Genomic DNA, 16,097 nt, shown 5'->3' on the forward strand with positions numbered 1-16,097 from the left:
TTCTCAAGAATTTTTGAGAGGAACGGAAGATTAGAAATAGGTCTATAGTTGGCTAAAACCTCTGTATCGAGGTTGTGCTTTTTAAGAAGCGGTTTTATCACTGCTACTTTGAATGATTGTGGAACATAGCCTGATAATAAAGACATATTCATAATATTTAATAAAGAAGTGCTAATTAATGGAAAAACTTCCTTCAACAGCTTAGTTGGAATTGGGTCTAACATACACGTTGATGGTTTAGAAGAGAGAATAATTCAATTTAATTGTTCAAGGTTTATGGCTGAAAAGCATTCTAGTTTACTATCTAGTGTAATATTAGAACTTACGTTTCCGGGAGCTGTTGATAACACTATACTGGTCAAAGGCAAGAGGTCATTAATTTTGTTTCTAAGAGTAACAATTTTATGGTTAAAAAAGCACATAAAATCATTACTACTGAGTGCTATGGGAATAGAAGGCTCAATCGAGCTGTGGCTCTCTGTCAGCCTGGCTACAGTGCTGAAAAGAAATCTTGCATTATTCTTATTCTCATCTATTAATGAAGAGTAGTAGGCTGCTCTCGCTTTACGCAGTGCTTTCTTATATTCATTGAGAGTAATATGCCAAATTAAACGAGATTCTTCAAGTTTAGTGGAACGCCATATCCTTTCAAGTTGTCTCAACTTTTGCTTTATTTTGCGGGTTTCGGGATTATGCCATGGAGCTAATCTATGTTGTTTTATTTTCTTCTTTTTCAAAGGAGCAACAGAGTCTAATTTTATTCGCAGCGCATCTGTAGCACTATCAACAACATGATCAATTTGGGGTGGTGTACATTTTGTATAAGTTTCCTCCCTTACATGCAGACATGCTATCGAGTTAAGTATTGGTGGAATCTTTTCCTTAAATTTGGCTATAGCACTAGCAGATAGGTTTCTGCTGCAGGAGGTTTTGACTAATGCTTTGTAGTCTAGTAACAGTACTTCAAAAGTTACTAAGAAATGGTCGGATAAAGCAGAATTATGCAGTTCGACTAATAGTTGCTCAATTTCAATACCATAAGTCAGAACAAGGTCGAGAGTGTGATTATAGCAGTGGGTTGGTTTATATACACTCTGACGAAAACCAACAGAATCTAATATAGAGTTAAATGCAACAGTAAGGCTATTTTTATCATCGTCAACATGAATATTAAAGTCACCTACGAGAATTAATTTATCTGTTTTAAGTACCAAAGTTGATAAAAACTCAGAGAATTCTGATAAGAATTCTGAATAAGGACCTGGTGCATGGTACACTGTAACAAATAAGATTGGCGGCAAAGTTTTCCAGGTCGGATGCGTAAGACTAAAAACGAGGCTTTCAAAGGAGGTATAATTTAATTTTGGTTTAGTATTGATAAGTAAACTTGAGTCAAAGATTGCTGCAACTCCACCTCCTCGGCGCGTGCCTCGGGCAATATGAGTATTGATATGGCTGGGTGGAGTGGCCTCATTTATGCTGACATATTCTTCATGTCTCAACCAAGTTTCAGTGAGACAGCATATATCAATATTATAATCTGATATTAAATCATTTACCAATATTGCTTTAGATACTAGAGATCTTATGTTTAAGAGACCACATTTAATCTTCCTGTTTTGTTACACTGTAGTAGTTGTTAAATTTACTTTTATTAGGTTATTATGTATGACACCTCTATTAGGTTTACTTTAAATTGTCCTTGGGCAGCCAGACACACACACCGTTGATATTGGGTATTTTATTGGGTTCGGGATTCCTATGGATGACTGCCTAGGAGAGAGCGCGGAGAAGCGTGTAAGACTGCGACTTCCTCCAACCTCCTGGTCTCAACTCCACAAAGCCCTGAGATGTTTGCCGAAATGAGATCTGCACCTTCCAAAGTAGGATGAATGCCGTCTCTCTTATTCAGACCAGGTTTTCCCCAGAAGGCTGTCCAATTATTTACGAAGCCCACATTGTTTGCTGGGCACCACCAAGACAACCAGCGCTGAAATGATGACATGCGGCTATACATGTCATCATTGATCAGATTGGGGAGGGGACCAGAGAAGATTACGGTGTGCGACATTGTTTTAGCAATTGTTTTAGCACTTTAGCTGAGAAGGTGAAGGCAAAGGCCTCGTCAAAAGATCAAACTGCTTCCCGTGGACCCACCAGGGATGTGCTCCACTGTCCCCACAGGTCAGAGAACAGGTGACCCTTCACTCCAATAACCAGCAGCAGATGAGCCGGCGCAGGAAGACACGGCAGGAGTCCAGGAAGTGGCTCGGGTAGGAACATGGAGAGAGTGTTCTTTTGGGCAGGAGGGGGGTCTCTGGTTTATTTTTGGGGCCTTGGCGACATCCCTGCTGTTTTCCTGTTTTCTTTCCTTTAGTAGGTCTCAGGTTAGCGGGGACAGATACAACAGGGGAAAGGAGACATTCCAGAGGAGCACACGTTTATTTGTTCACACCGCAAAAGATTCAAATGGAAGCGCATTTATCTGATGGACTTCTAAAAAAGTCAAAACACTAGCTCGACAATAAACAAGTCATTCTTTTTCCAAAGGGGAGAGCAATGGGTCAGCATTCACTCGGTTAAATGTCCAGTTAGAAAGGACTAATATCTAGATGTGGTGGGAAAATCCAAGAGACAGCTACACAAATGATAATGATATTTGAAGCCAGTAGGTGGCAATCTTGTGAGCAACCCTCACCACGCACCTGTGTCCCACTGAATGGAGGGTTACAGATGACAGGCTCTGGATCATTTCAGAGGGCTAAGATGGTGCCGTCACAGCAGATACACTTGACTGCAAACAAAAATGCATTATCACAATGCAGAGCAGTGTCAAATGTATCAGAAATATATCATAAAACAGAACTAAATTAAAATATCTTATATGGTTCACCACTGTGGAGAGGATTGGAACAATGATTGTGCATCTCTGAAGGAGCTGCTCTGATTCATGTCTGCTAACCATCACAATATCAATCTGCTATGATGCTTTAAAGTACCCCTTACAACTAAGCATGACATGCAAACCCAAGCTGAATGTCCGTGCCTTCCTCTGGCATCAGCGGGACATTACATTCATATTGCTGATTTTATCAAGGTCTTCACCATTGTTGTTTGCCTTCGGTCTATGTCTTTCATTTCCCCCCCTCAGTCGCTGCACTGATCCGAAATGATTATTGTTGCGCTGAGGAGGAAATGAATAAATCCCCGAGGAGGAAATAAGAGCTCCAGACAGTGTTTGGTTCAGTGAAATACATGCATGCACATAAATGTACTTGTTATAGCATGTATCACATAAAGTGTATCCTTGTAAAAGTGCAATGCTTTAAAACTGTGTATTTATTTGCAAAAAGCCAATTTGGCCAGGAATAAAAGGAAAATGTTTTCATGCATTTGGGATAACTGTAATACTCTCGTTTTGTAAACTAAAGCCTTATGATAGACTCTTGACTAACAAACAACTTAACATCCATGTGCAGGTGAAACACAATATCTGCTTTTCTTCAGAACAACAAAGATTTGACAGGGGACTTTTGTATTGAGCACATCTGAATATTAACCCTCCGGTATCACTGTGGACGTTTTTGTCCATATGGGTCATTTTTCACTTTTTATTTTGCAATAACTTTGGTTGTGTTGGTGCAATTGGCCTGATTTTTTGTAACAAGACTATTTTCTCGATCTATTTTGGAATTCCAATTTTTTCAAATCGGTCCTTAATTCACTGTGTAACAAATCGACTACGCACATTAGTCATTGGAGACAAAAATGTCCACTGCAAAAGACTTTGATAAAAACATTAAGTTAAAAGGTTTTTTTCACAACAACTTCAATCTTTAAAGCAAATTCCGCCCTAATCAAAAATACCAAGAATGTAATCATTTCAGGATTTTAACTCTTTAAATGCCATGTTGAATACATGAAACCGCTGTTGTTTTTCATGATAAAAACATAGAAAATTAGTTATTTTCCATAAAATACATATCTGGGGACTGGCTCTTTTTTTTTATAACAGTCTTGGATATGTCAAAGATTAGCAACAAAATTGATTTTTTTGCATTATTAGTTTTTGCACAAAATTAGATTAAACAAAAAACTCACACATTAGTCATTCGGGACAAAGATGTCCACTTCCAAAACTGCTATAAAATGATTACAGATTAATATTTTGTAAGACTTTTTGGGGTTAATCTTTCAATCAACTTCAGTCCTGATCAAAAATATCAAATAATGTTCAAGATTTTAACCCTTTAACAGACAGTTTGAAAACATGAATTGCGTTTTCTATGAAAAACATGCACAAACATGGCAGTTCTTTTCCACGTAATAAATGTTGGGGGGGGGTCGGCTTTTTTTTATCACAGTCTTGGATATGTCAAAGATTAGCAACAAAAATTGATTTTGGTTGATTATTAGTTTTTGCACAGAATCAGATTAAACAAAAAACTCACACATTAGTCATTCGGGACTATCGCGAATTCATGTTTTCAAAATGGCATTTAAAGGGTTAAAATCCTGAAAATGATTACATTTTGATTAGGGCGGAAGTTGCTTTAAAGATTGAACGCAAAAAAGTTGTGAAAAAAACTTTTTAATATAATGTTTTTTGCAGTCTTTTGCTGTGGACATTTTTGACCCGAATGACTATGTGCGTAGTCCAATCGAATGATACCGGAGGGTTACAACCTCTGCCAACATTTATCATGTCAACAAACAACTGATCGCATCAGTTGAGCAATACTTTTAGGCACTGACTGACGAGCGCTGCTATTGACAGATGCTGAGAGAAGCAGGGCTGTGATTGGACCGTCGCGGTGGTGTTTCCGCATTCCGCGCAGAGCTGTCGGCAGAAGTCGGAGCGAGGACCGTCCGCCTGAAGAAAGCCTTCTCCAGTGATTCCCAGAGGAATATCGGTCCATCGCCCGGAAGTAGACATGCCTTACATGTTTCATCAGTACGCAGATCAGACTGGTGTGTATCTCGCATCTGTAAAATGACTCGTGTCGTTATTTTAGATTTGTTTATTTTGCAGAGATATGTAGCGCTAATCAATCAGGGTGTATATAGTTATGCAGTCGTCTGTTCCGTTCTGCAAACAACAAACAGTCAAGGCTACAAGCTGAGCAAGCACCGTGCGTATGGTTGTGTTATTTTCTGCCATAGTGCACTAAATGAAAAACACATGTTGCCCAGGGTTCGGCCTCTTGTTGCGCATGTTCATGTTGTTGTCTGCAAGACTCGAGCAGCCTAATTCTAAATCCTCTGAGAATCTGATGATCTATTTTTAGTCCGTCCATTTATTAGAGATTATGATCTGCACCTGCCAGAGGGCTGCAGGTGCACCAAGAGCTGCACAAACAACTGATATTGTTTTAGCAAAGCAAAATGTTTCTCAATCTGCAGTTAATGTTGTTAAATTCTTCTTAAAGGAGGTTGGTCCAACTAACGTGGGGGATGAATATTCGGATCCAGCTCTCATGAACTACCTGGGAGCAAGGAAAACGACCATGCTGGGAAACAATTTGTGAGTATTTTAATGGGTTGACACGATGTAAAAATGGCAGGTAACTAGTACATTGGGTAAGATCTGAAGATAGAAAGTAAGCAAGGAGATTTGCAGGCATTGTTTGTCTTACAAAAGCACCAAAAGGGTGGAGAATTTTTATTTCAATTCTATGACAATATCTCCTCTAACATCCCACAAACAGGAAATAGATAACTAACGGAACTCCCAGGGATACTGTGAATGTACTCACACTGGGCCATATGTCCATGTTTAGGCACTTAACACTCATTTTGGCAGTTAACGGGTACATATTGGCGACAGAGCTGAGATCAGGTCACATGAAGGAGAAAAAAACCCTCCCAATGTGGTAGAGGAAGGCTGCTGCTTTGCAGATTTAGAGTAAACCATGCAAGCTGATGGAATACAGATCAGGGAAATGTTGTCATTGGCAATCTGATTCAAATAATGCTGGGAAATGAACCAAGGTGTGGAAGGAAGTGAACAAGCACCAGAACAATTGACACTGTTCTACTTTCCAAGCAAAGTTTACTAAAAGACAGAGAAATCCCACATCTGTGAAAAGTAGAATGACTTTGTGTTTATGCTCATTTAGTGCCGAGTACCATGTGGACGACCCGCCTCGCCTGGTGTTGGACAAACTGGAGAAGATGGGGTTCCGCGTGCAGGCCATGACGGGGGTGGGACAGACGCTGGTGTGGTGCCTGCACAAGGAGACGGAGTGATCGGTCATGGTGCGAGGGTTGGCTGTATCATAATGCCTCCAGAAGAACGAATGTGAAGAACTCTTTTTTAAACGTTGGCTCTACATTGAACACAACGACAGCTCAAAATCAGCCTTCTGTCAAGTGAAAATAAAGTCCTAAAAATGAGATCATCTCAGACATAAGGTTTCAGATTACCTTAAAGAGGGGAACAATTTCCGGGTAAAACTAAACTACATTCCAGACCTTTTGCCTGTTGTTGCTGTTTACTACCGGTGACCACATGGGATTGTTAGGGAGTGAGGGCCAGTTTAAGTGTTTGCTAAACATATGGCAGTAAAACTTAATGAAGCATGTCTCTAATTTATGCCTGTACAAAAGACCTCACCCAGTTCTCCCTGTTTTCTGTCCAATAAATTAAACCCTACTCCAGATAGAGGATTATACTTTCAGCACTGTGTAAAGATGTGTTTGTAAGTTTATCATATGCTTATGATTAAAATGATGTAATGATTGTAAACTTATGAATAAAAGAAAACAATCCTGTTGCAAAGGATACATGCCTCTGACGATAATTTAGACATGAGATCAAAAGTGATGCTCTCGTTGTGAGCTATCGCCGCTCTGTGACACCTCACAAGGATGCTTCATGCCCAAAGATGAGGCACGAGCTCTGCAGCGAAACACAGTGTGGGTTATTCAGCTAGTGGGAGCCAGATAGCTCTGGGTGGTTTCAGTACAGTCTCCAGGTCTGATGTCATATCTGGGGCCAGCCCGGATCACCAACCGCAAACCAGAAACTCTGCCAGCCAAACCTTAACAGTCCTGCTGCCTCACACATGACTTAACTTCAACCTCCGCACTGAAGATCAAAAAATGTGCTGGTGCTTCTCAGTTGTGTGACGGCGGAGAATCCAGATGCTATGAGGGAAACCGGGGCAGGAGATGCTGTGAAGGATCCAGGCTGTGCTGTAATTGGGATAGGACGGAGATAGGGTGTCTGCAGCCCGAACACAAACTGGAAGCTGATTCCACAAATGTGGAGCTTGATAAGAAAAGGCTCTGGCTCCCATTGTACTTTTAGAGACTCTAGGAACAACCAACACCCTGCATTCTTGGAACGCAATGCCTAGTAGGACAGTAGGGTATAATGAGTTCTTTAAGGTAAGATGGCGCCTGCCCATTAAGGGCTTTGTAGGCGAGAAGAAGAATTTAAAATTATATCCTGTATTCTAGGGAGCCAGTGTAAGGCAGCCAGAACAGGAGTAATGTGGTCCCTTTTCCTAACTCTGGTTAGTACACGAGCCGCAGCATTTTGAATCAGCTGAAGCGACTTGACTGACTTCTTGGTACTCCCTGATAATAAAGAGTTACAATAATCCAGCCTTGAAGTAACAAATGCATGGACTAGTTTCTCTGCATCGTTTTGAGGCAAGATATGCCTGATTTTTGCAATGTTACGTAGATGGAAGTAGGCGGTCCTTGAAATTGATTTATGTGGGCATTAAAGGATAAATCCTGATCAAATAAACACCAAGATTCCTTACAGTCTCACTGGAGGCCAAATTAATGCCATCCATAGTTAGTATATCTTTAGATAATTTGTTTCATAGATTCTTCGGGCCAAGTACAATAACGTTTTTAAGTCCTTGAGGCAGTCTTGAATTTTATTTAGATGATTAATTTCATCAGGCTTGATTGATAAATATAGTTGAGTATCATCCGCATAACAATGAAAATGTACAGAATGATTCCTTATAATATTGCCTAACGGAAGCATATATAATGTGAACAAAATAAGTCCGAGCACTGAGCCCTGTGGCACTCCATGGCTAACTTGGTTTGCGTGGAAGATTCATCGTTGACACGTACAAACTGAGAGCGTTCAGAAATATAGGACCTAAACCAGTTCCCTGTATGCCAACTAAGTGCTCTAGTCTTTGCAATAAGATATCATGGTCGATGGTATCAAATGCAGCACTGAGATCGAGCAAAACAAGAATAGAGACATGTCCCTTGTCTGAGGCTATTAGAATGTAATTTGTGACTTTAACCAGAGCTGTCTCTGTGCTATGATGTGTTCTAAAGCCAGACTGAAAATCTTCAAATAAATCATTGTTTTTTAAGTAATCACACAGCTGTTTTGCGATGCTTTCTCAAGAATTTTTGAGAGGAACGGAAGATAGAAATAGGTCTATAGTTGGCTAAAACCTCTGTATCGAGGTTGTGCTTTTTAAGAAGCGGTTTTATCACTGCTACTTTGAATGATTGTGGAACATAGCCTGATAATAAAGACATTCATAATATTTAATAAAGAAGTGCTAATTAATGGAAAACTTCCTTCAACAGCTAGTTGTGAATTGGGTCTAACATACACGTTGATGTTTAGAAGAGAGAATCATTCAATTTAATTGTTCAAGGTTTATGGCTGAAAAGCATTCTAGTTTACTATCTAGTGTAATATTAGAACTTACGTTTCCGGGAGCTGTTGATACACTAATCTGGTCAAAGGCAAGAGGTCATTAATTTTGTTTCTAAGAGTAACAATTTTATGGTTAAACAAAAGCACATAAAATCATTACTACTGAGTGCTATGGGAATAGAAGGCTCAATCGAGCTGTGGCTCTCTGTCAGCCCTGGCTACAGTGCTGAAAAGAAATCTTGCATTATTCTATTCTCATCTATTAATGAAGAGTAGTAGGCTGCGCTCGCTTTACGCAGTGCTTTCTTATATTCATTGAGAGTATATGCCCAAATTAAACGAGATTCTTCAAGTTTAGTGGAACGCCATATCCTTTCAAGTTGTCTCACTTTTGCTTTATTTTGCGGTTTCGGGATTATGCCATGGAGCTAATCTATGTTGTTTTATTTTCTTCTTTTTCAAAGGAGCAACAGAATCTAATTTTATTCGCAGCGCATCTGTAGCACTATCAACAACATGATCAATTTGGGGTGTGTACATTTTGTATAAGTTTCCTCCCTTACATGCAGACATGCTATCGAGTTAAGTATTGGTGGAATCTTTTCCTTAAATTTGGCTATAGCACTAGCAGATAGGTTTCTGCTGCAGGAGGTTTTGACTAATGCTTTGTAGTCTAGTAACAGTACTTCAAAAGTTACTAAGAAATGGTCGGATAAAGCAGAATTATGCAGTTCGACTAATAGTTGCTCAATTTCAATACCATAAGTCAGAACAAGGTCGAGAGTGTGATTATAGCAGTGGGTTGGTTTATATACACTCTGACGAAACCAACAGAATCTAATATAGAGTTAAATGCAACAGTAAGGCTATTTTTATCATCGTCAACATGAATATTAAATCACCTACGAGAATTAATTTATCTGTTTTAAGTACCAAAGTTTGATAAAAACTCAGAGAATTCTGATAAGAATTCTGAATAAGGACCTGGTGCATGGTACACTGTAACAAATAAGATTGGCGGCAAAGTTTTCCAGGTCGGATGCGTAAGACTAAAAACGAGGCTTTCAAAGGAGGTATAATTTAATTTTGGTTTAGTATTGATAAGTAAAACTGAGTCAAAGATTCTTGCAACTCCACCTCCTCGGCGCGTGCCTCGGCAATATGAGTATTGATATGGCTGGGTGGAGTGGCCTCATTTATGCTGCATATTCTTCATTGTCTCAACCAAGTTTCAGTGAGAAGCATATATCAATATTATATCTGATATTAAATCATTTACCAATATTGCGTTAGATACTAGAGATCTTATGTTTAAGAGCCACATTTAATCTTCCTGTTTTGTTACACTGTAGTAGTTGTTAAATTTACTTTTATTAGGTTATTATGTATGACACCTCTATTAGGTTTACTTTAAATTGTCCTTGGGCAGCCAGACACACACACCGTTGATATTGGGTATTTTATTGGGTTCGGGATTCCTATGGATGACTGCCTAGGAGAGAGCGCGGAGAAGCGTGTAAGACTGCGACTTCCTCCAACCTCCTGGTCTCAACTCACAAAGCCCTGAGATGTTTGCCGAAATGAGATCTGCACCTTCCAAAGTAGGATGAATGCCGTCTCTCTTATTCAGACCAGGTTTTCCCCAGAAGGCTGTCCCAATTATTTACGAAGCCCACATTGTTTGCTGGGCACCACCAAGACAACCAGCGCTGAAATGATGACATGCGGCTATACATGTCATCATTGATCAGATTGGGGAGGGACCAGAGAAGATTACGGTGTGCGACATTGTTTTAGCAATTGTTTTAGCACTTTAGCTGAGAAGGTGAAGGCAAAGGCCTCGTCAAAAGATCAAACTGCTTCCCGTGGACCCACCAGGGATGTGCTCCACTGTCCCCACAGGTCAGAGAACAGGTGACCCTTCACTCCAATAACCAGCAGCAGATGAGCCGGCGCAGGAAGACACGGCAGGAGTCCAGGAAGTGGCTCGGGTAGGAACATGGAGAGAGTGTTCTTTTGGGCAGGAGGGGGTCTCTGGTTTATTTTTGGGGCCTTGGCGACATCCCTGCTGTTTTCCTGTTTTCTTTCCTTTAGTAGGTCTCAGGTTAGCGGGGACAGATACAACAGGGGAAAGGAGACATTCCAGAGGAGCACACGTTTATTTTTTCACACCGCAAAAGATTCAAATGGAAGCGCATTTATCTGATGGACTTCTAAAAAAGTCAAAACACTAGCTCGACAATAAACAAGTCATTCTTTTTCCAAAGGGGAGAGCAATGGGTCAGCATTCACTCGGTTAAATGTCCAGTTAGAAAGGACTAATATCTAGATGTGGTGGGAAAATCCAAGAGACAGCTACACAAATGATAATGATATTTGAAGCCAGTAGGTGGCAATCTTGTGAGCAACCCTCACCACGCACCTGTGTCCCACTGAATGGAGGGTTACAGATGACAGGCTCTGGATCATTTCAGAGGGCTAAGATGGTGCCGTCACAGCAGATACACTTGACTGCAAACAAAAATGCATTATCACAATGCAGAGCAGTGTCAAATGTATCAGAAATATATCATAAAACAGAACTAAATTAAAATATCTTATATGGTTCACCACTGTGGAGAGGATTGGAACAATGATTGTGCATCTCTGAAGGAGCTGCTCTGATTCATGTCTGCTAACCATCACAATATCAATCTGCTATGATGCTTTAAAGTACCCCTTACAACTAAGCATGACATGCAAACCCAAGCTGAATGTCCGTGCCTTCCTCTGGCATCAGCGGGACATTACATTCATATTGCTGATTTTATCAAGGTCTTCACCATTGTTGTTTGCCTTCGGTCTATGTCTTTCATTTCCCCCCCTCAGTCGCTGCACTGATCCGAAATGATTATTGTTGCGCTGAGGAGGAAATGAATAAATCCCCGAGGAGGAAATAAGAGCTCCAGACAGTGTTGGTTCAGTGAAATACATGCATGCACATAAATGTACTTGTTATAGCATGTATCACATAAAGTGTATCCTTGTAAAAGTGCAATGCTTTAAAACTGTGTATTTATTTGCAAAAAGCCAATTTGGCCAGGAATAAAAGGAAAATGTTTCATGCATTTGGATAACTGTAATACTCTCGTTTTGTAAACTAAAGCCTTATGATAGACTCTTGACTAACAAACAACTTAACATCCATGTGCAGGTGAAACACAATATCTGCTTTTCTTCAGAACAACAAAGATTTGACAGGGGACTTTTGTATTGAGCACATCTGAATATTAACCCTCCGGTATCACTGTGGACGTTTTTGTCCATATGGGTCATTTTTCACTTTTTATTTTGCAATAACTTTGGTTGTGTTGGTGCAATTGGCCTGATTTTTTGTAACAAGACTATTTTCTCGATCTATTTTGGAATTCCAATTTTTCAAATCGGTCCTTAATTCACTGTGTAACAAATCGACTACGCACATTAGTCATTGGAGACAAAAATGTCCACTGCAAAAGACTTTGATAAAAACATTAAGTTAAAAGGTTTTTTTCACAACAACTTCAATCTTTAAAGCAAATTCCGCCCTAATCAAAAATACCAAGAATGTAATCATTTTCAGGATTTTAACTCTTTAAATGCCATGTTGAATACATGAAACCGCTGTTGTTTTTCATGATAAAAACATAGAAAATTAGTTATTTTCCATAAAATACATATCTGGGGACTGGCTCTTTTTTTTTATAACAGTCTTGGATATGTCAAAGATTAGCAACAAAATTGATTTTTTTGCATTATTAGTTTTTGCACAAAATTAGATTAAACAAAAAACTCACACATTAGTCATTCGGGACAAAGATGTCCACTTCCAAAAACTGCTATAAAATGATTACAGATTAATATTTTGTAAGACTTTTTGGGGTTAAATCTTTCAATCAACTTCAGTCCTGATCAAAAATATCAAATAATGTTCAAGATTTTAACCCTTTAACAGACAGTTTGAAAACATGAATTTGCGTTTTCTATGAAAAACATGCACAAACATGGCAGTTCTTTTCCACGTAATAAATGTTGGGGGGGGTCGGCTTTTTTTTTATCACAGTCTTGGATATGTCAAAGATTAGCAACAAAATTGATTTTGGTTGATTATTAGTTTTTGCACAGAATCAGATTAAACAAAAAACTCACACATTAGTCATTCGGGACTATCGCGAATTCATGTTTTCAAAATGGCATTTAAAGGGTTAAAATCCTGAAAATGATTACATTTTTGATTAGGGCGGAAGTTGCTTTAAAGATTGAACGCAAAAAAGTTGTGAAAAAAACTTTTTAATATAATGTTTTTTGCAGTCTTTTGCTGTGGACATTTTTGACCCGAATGACTAATGTGCGTAGTCCAATCGAATGATACCGGAGGGTTACAACTCTGCCAACATTTATCATGTCAACAAACAACTGATCGCATCAGTTGAGCAATACTTTTAGGCACTGACTGAGCGAGCGCTGCTATTGACAGATGCTGAGAGAAGCAGGGCTGTGATTGGACCGTCGCGGTGGGTGTTTCCGCATTCCGCGCAGAGCTGTCGGCAGAAGTCGGAGCGAGGACCGTCGCCTGAAGAAAGCCTTCTCCAGTGATTCCCAGAGGAATATCGGTCCATCGCCCGGAAGTAGACATGCCTTACATGTTCATCAGTACGCAGATCAGACTGGTGTGTATCTCGCATCTGTAAAATGACTCGTGTCGTTATTTTAGATTTGTTTATTTTGCAGAGATATGTAGCGCTAATCAATCAGGGTGTATATAGTTATGCAGTCGTCTGTTCCGTTCTGCAAACAACAAACAGTCAAGGCTACAAGCTGAGCAAGCACCGTGCGTATGGTTGTGTTATTTTCTGCCATAGTGCACTAAATGAAAAACACATGTTGCCCAGGGTTCGGCCTCTTGTTGCGCATGTTCATGTTGTTGTCTGCAAGACTCGAGCAGCCTAATTCTAAATCCTCTGAGAATCTGATGATCTATTTTTAGTCCGTCCATTTATTAGAGATTATGATCTGCACCTGCCAGAGGGCTGCAGGTGCACCAAGAGCTGCACAAACAACTGATATTGTTTTAGCAAAGCAAAATGTTTCTCAATCTGCAGTTAATGTTGTTAAATTCTTCTTAAAGGAGGTTGGTCCAACTAACGTGGGGGATGAATATTCGGATCCAGCTCTCATGAACTACCTGGGAGCAAGGAAAACGACCATGCTGGGAAACAATTTGTGAGTATTTTAATGGGTTGACACGATGTAAAAATGGCAGGTAACTAGTACATTGGGTAAGATCTGAAGATAGAAAGTAAGCAAGGAGATTTGCAGGCATTGTTTGTCTTACAAAAGCACCAAAAGGGTGGAGAATTTTTATTTCAATTCTATGACAATATCTCCTCTAACATCCCACAAACAGGAAATAGATAACTAACGGAACTCCCAGGGATACTGTGAATGTACTCACACTGGGCCATATGTCCATGTTTAGGCACTTAACACTCATTTTGGCAGTTAACGGGTACATATTGGCGACAGAGCTGAGATCAGGTCACATGAAGGAGAAAAAAACCCTCCCAATGTGGTAGAGGAAGGCTGCTGCTTTGCAGATTTAGAGTAAACCATGCAAGCTGATGGAATACAGATCAGGGAAATGTTGTCATTGGCAATCTGATTCAAATAATGCTGGGAAATGAACCAAGGTGTGGAAGGAAGTGAACAAGCACCAGAACAATTGACACTGTTCTACTTTCCAAGCAAAGTTTACTAAAAGACAGAGAAATCCCACATCTGTGAAAAGTAGAATGACTTTGTGTTTATGCTCATTTAGTGCCGAGTACCATGTGGACGACCCGCCTCGCCTGGTGTTGGACAAACTGGAGAAGATGGGGTTCCGCGTGCAGGCCATGACGGGGGTGGGACAGACGCTGGTGTGGTGCCTGCACAAGGAGACGGAGTGATCGGTCATGGTGCGAGGGTTGGCTGTATCATAATGCCTCCAGAAGAACGAATGTGAAGAACTTCTTTTTTAAACGTTGGCTCTACATTGAACACAACGACAGCTCAAAATCAGCCTTCTGTCAAGTGAAAATAAAGTCCTAAAAATGAGATCATCTCAGACATAAGGTTTCAGATTACCTTAAAGAGGGGAACAATTTCCGGGTAAAACTAAACTACATTCCAGACCTTTTGCCTGTTGTTTGCTGTTTACTACCGGTGACCACATGGGATTGTTAGGGAGTGAGGGCCAGTTTAAGTGTTTGCTAAACATATGGCAGTAAAACTTAATGAAGCATGTCTCTAATTTATGCCTGTACAAAAGACCTCACCCAGTTCTCCCTGTTTTCTGTCCAATAAATTAAACCCTACTCCAGATAGAGGATTATACTTTCAGCACTGTGTAAAGATGTGTTTGTAAGTTTATCATATGCTTATGATTAAAATGATGTAATGATTGTAAACTTATGAATAAAAGAAAACAATCCTGTTGCAAAGGATACATGCCTCTGACGATAATTTAGACATGAGATCAAAAGTGATGCTCTCGTTGTGAGCTATCGCCGCTCTGTGACACCTCACAAGGATGCTTCATGCCCAAAGATGAGGCACGAGCTCTGCAGCGAAACACAGTGTGGGTTATTCAGCTAGTGGGAGCCAGATAGCTCTGGGTGGTTTCAGTACAGTCTCCAGGTCTGATCGCATATGTCTGGGGCCAGCCCGGATCACCAACCCGCAAACCAGAAACTCTGCCAGCCAAAACCTTAACAGTCCTGCTGCCTCACACATGACTTAACTTCAACCTCCGCACTGAAGATCAAAAAATGTGCTGGTGCTTCTCAGTTGTGTGACGGCGGAGAATCCAGATGCTATGAGGGAAACCGGGGCAGGAGATGCTGTGAAGGATCCCAGGCTGTGCTGTAATTGTTGATAGGACGGAGCACACACCAGGCTCATCCTCCCATCCTGCTTTGCATGCAGCACAAGCCACTGTGGGCTCAGGGCAGGGTTGGTGGTGAATGTGTTTCCTGTAATTGTATTTCCTCTGCTGTCATGTGGACAGTTTGTGTGTTTCTGGGATTTCTTTTCATATTGCCTAGATTTGAAAAAGGCCACGCATAAACAAAACCATGTGATGAGGGGATTTTGCAGGAGGAGAGGAGCAGATGTCTCCGACCACACTGCTCCACAGCTGGACATTGTGTAACACAGCCATGGCGAGGCAGAACAGGAGTGGTGGAGAGAGGAATAGCTGGGTTGGATCAGTGCACAAAAAGCTGTCATACGGCCCCCTAAATAACACAATGACAAGAGAAAGCGCAGCCACACAGGCCCAACCAATACAGACACGGCATTACGACATAGTCCCCGAGGGACAGGGAAATAAGACGATTTGGATGGATAGTTGTTCCACAGGCAGAAGACTGAAACTGGGGGTGACCGC

General features: G+C 40.5%; 2 protein-coding genes across 2 annotated transcripts; both read left to right on the forward strand.

Annotated features, from left to right (window-relative positions):
- Positions 1-4,919: 4,919 nt before the first annotated feature.
- gchfr (GTP cyclohydrolase I feedback regulator) lies at positions 4,920-6,784 on the forward strand. The gene is given in 4 exon segments (XM_071207192.1): positions 4,920-4,946; positions 4,948-4,971; positions 5,430-5,524; positions 6,120-6,784. Coding segments are annotated over 4 exon segments (261 nt in total). The 5' UTR covers positions 4,920-4,934; the 3' UTR covers positions 6,250-6,784.
- A 6,372-nt stretch (positions 6,785-13,156) lies between these two features.
- LOC117467782 (GTP cyclohydrolase 1 feedback regulatory protein-like) lies at positions 13,157-15,153 on the forward strand. Its single transcript, XM_034111634.2, has 3 exons — positions 13,157-13,338; positions 13,797-13,891; positions 14,487-15,153. Exons 1-3 carry the CDS (start codon positions 13,303-13,305, stop codon positions 14,614-14,616), a joined length of 261 nt encoding a protein of 86 aa, XP_033967525.1. The 5' UTR covers positions 13,157-13,302; the 3' UTR covers positions 14,617-15,153.
- The last annotated feature ends 944 nt before the right edge of the window (positions 15,154-16,097 follow it).

The sequence above is a fragment of the Pseudochaenichthys georgianus genome, chromosome 22, assembly GCF_902827115.2.
Source record: "Pseudochaenichthys georgianus chromosome 22, fPseGeo1.2, whole genome shotgun sequence".
Taxonomy (NCBI): Eukaryota; Metazoa; Chordata; class Actinopteri; order Perciformes; family Channichthyidae; genus Pseudochaenichthys; species Pseudochaenichthys georgianus.

What these genes read in the sequence shown, in the direction of transcription:
- LOC117467782 (XM_034111634.2), top strand. Translation starts at nt 13,303, where the DNA reads ATGCCTTACATGTTCATCAGTACGCAGATCAGACTG. An exon ending in TCAGTACGCAGATCAGACTG is followed by an intron (nt 13,339 to 13,796) that starts GTGTGTATCTCG and finishes TTCTTCTTAAAG; the next exon opens with GAGGTTGGTCCAACTAACGT. An exon ending in ACCATGCTGGGAAACAATTT is followed by an intron (nt 13,892 to 14,486) that starts GTGAGTATTTTA and finishes ATGCTCATTTAG; the next exon opens with TGCCGAGTACCATGTGGACG.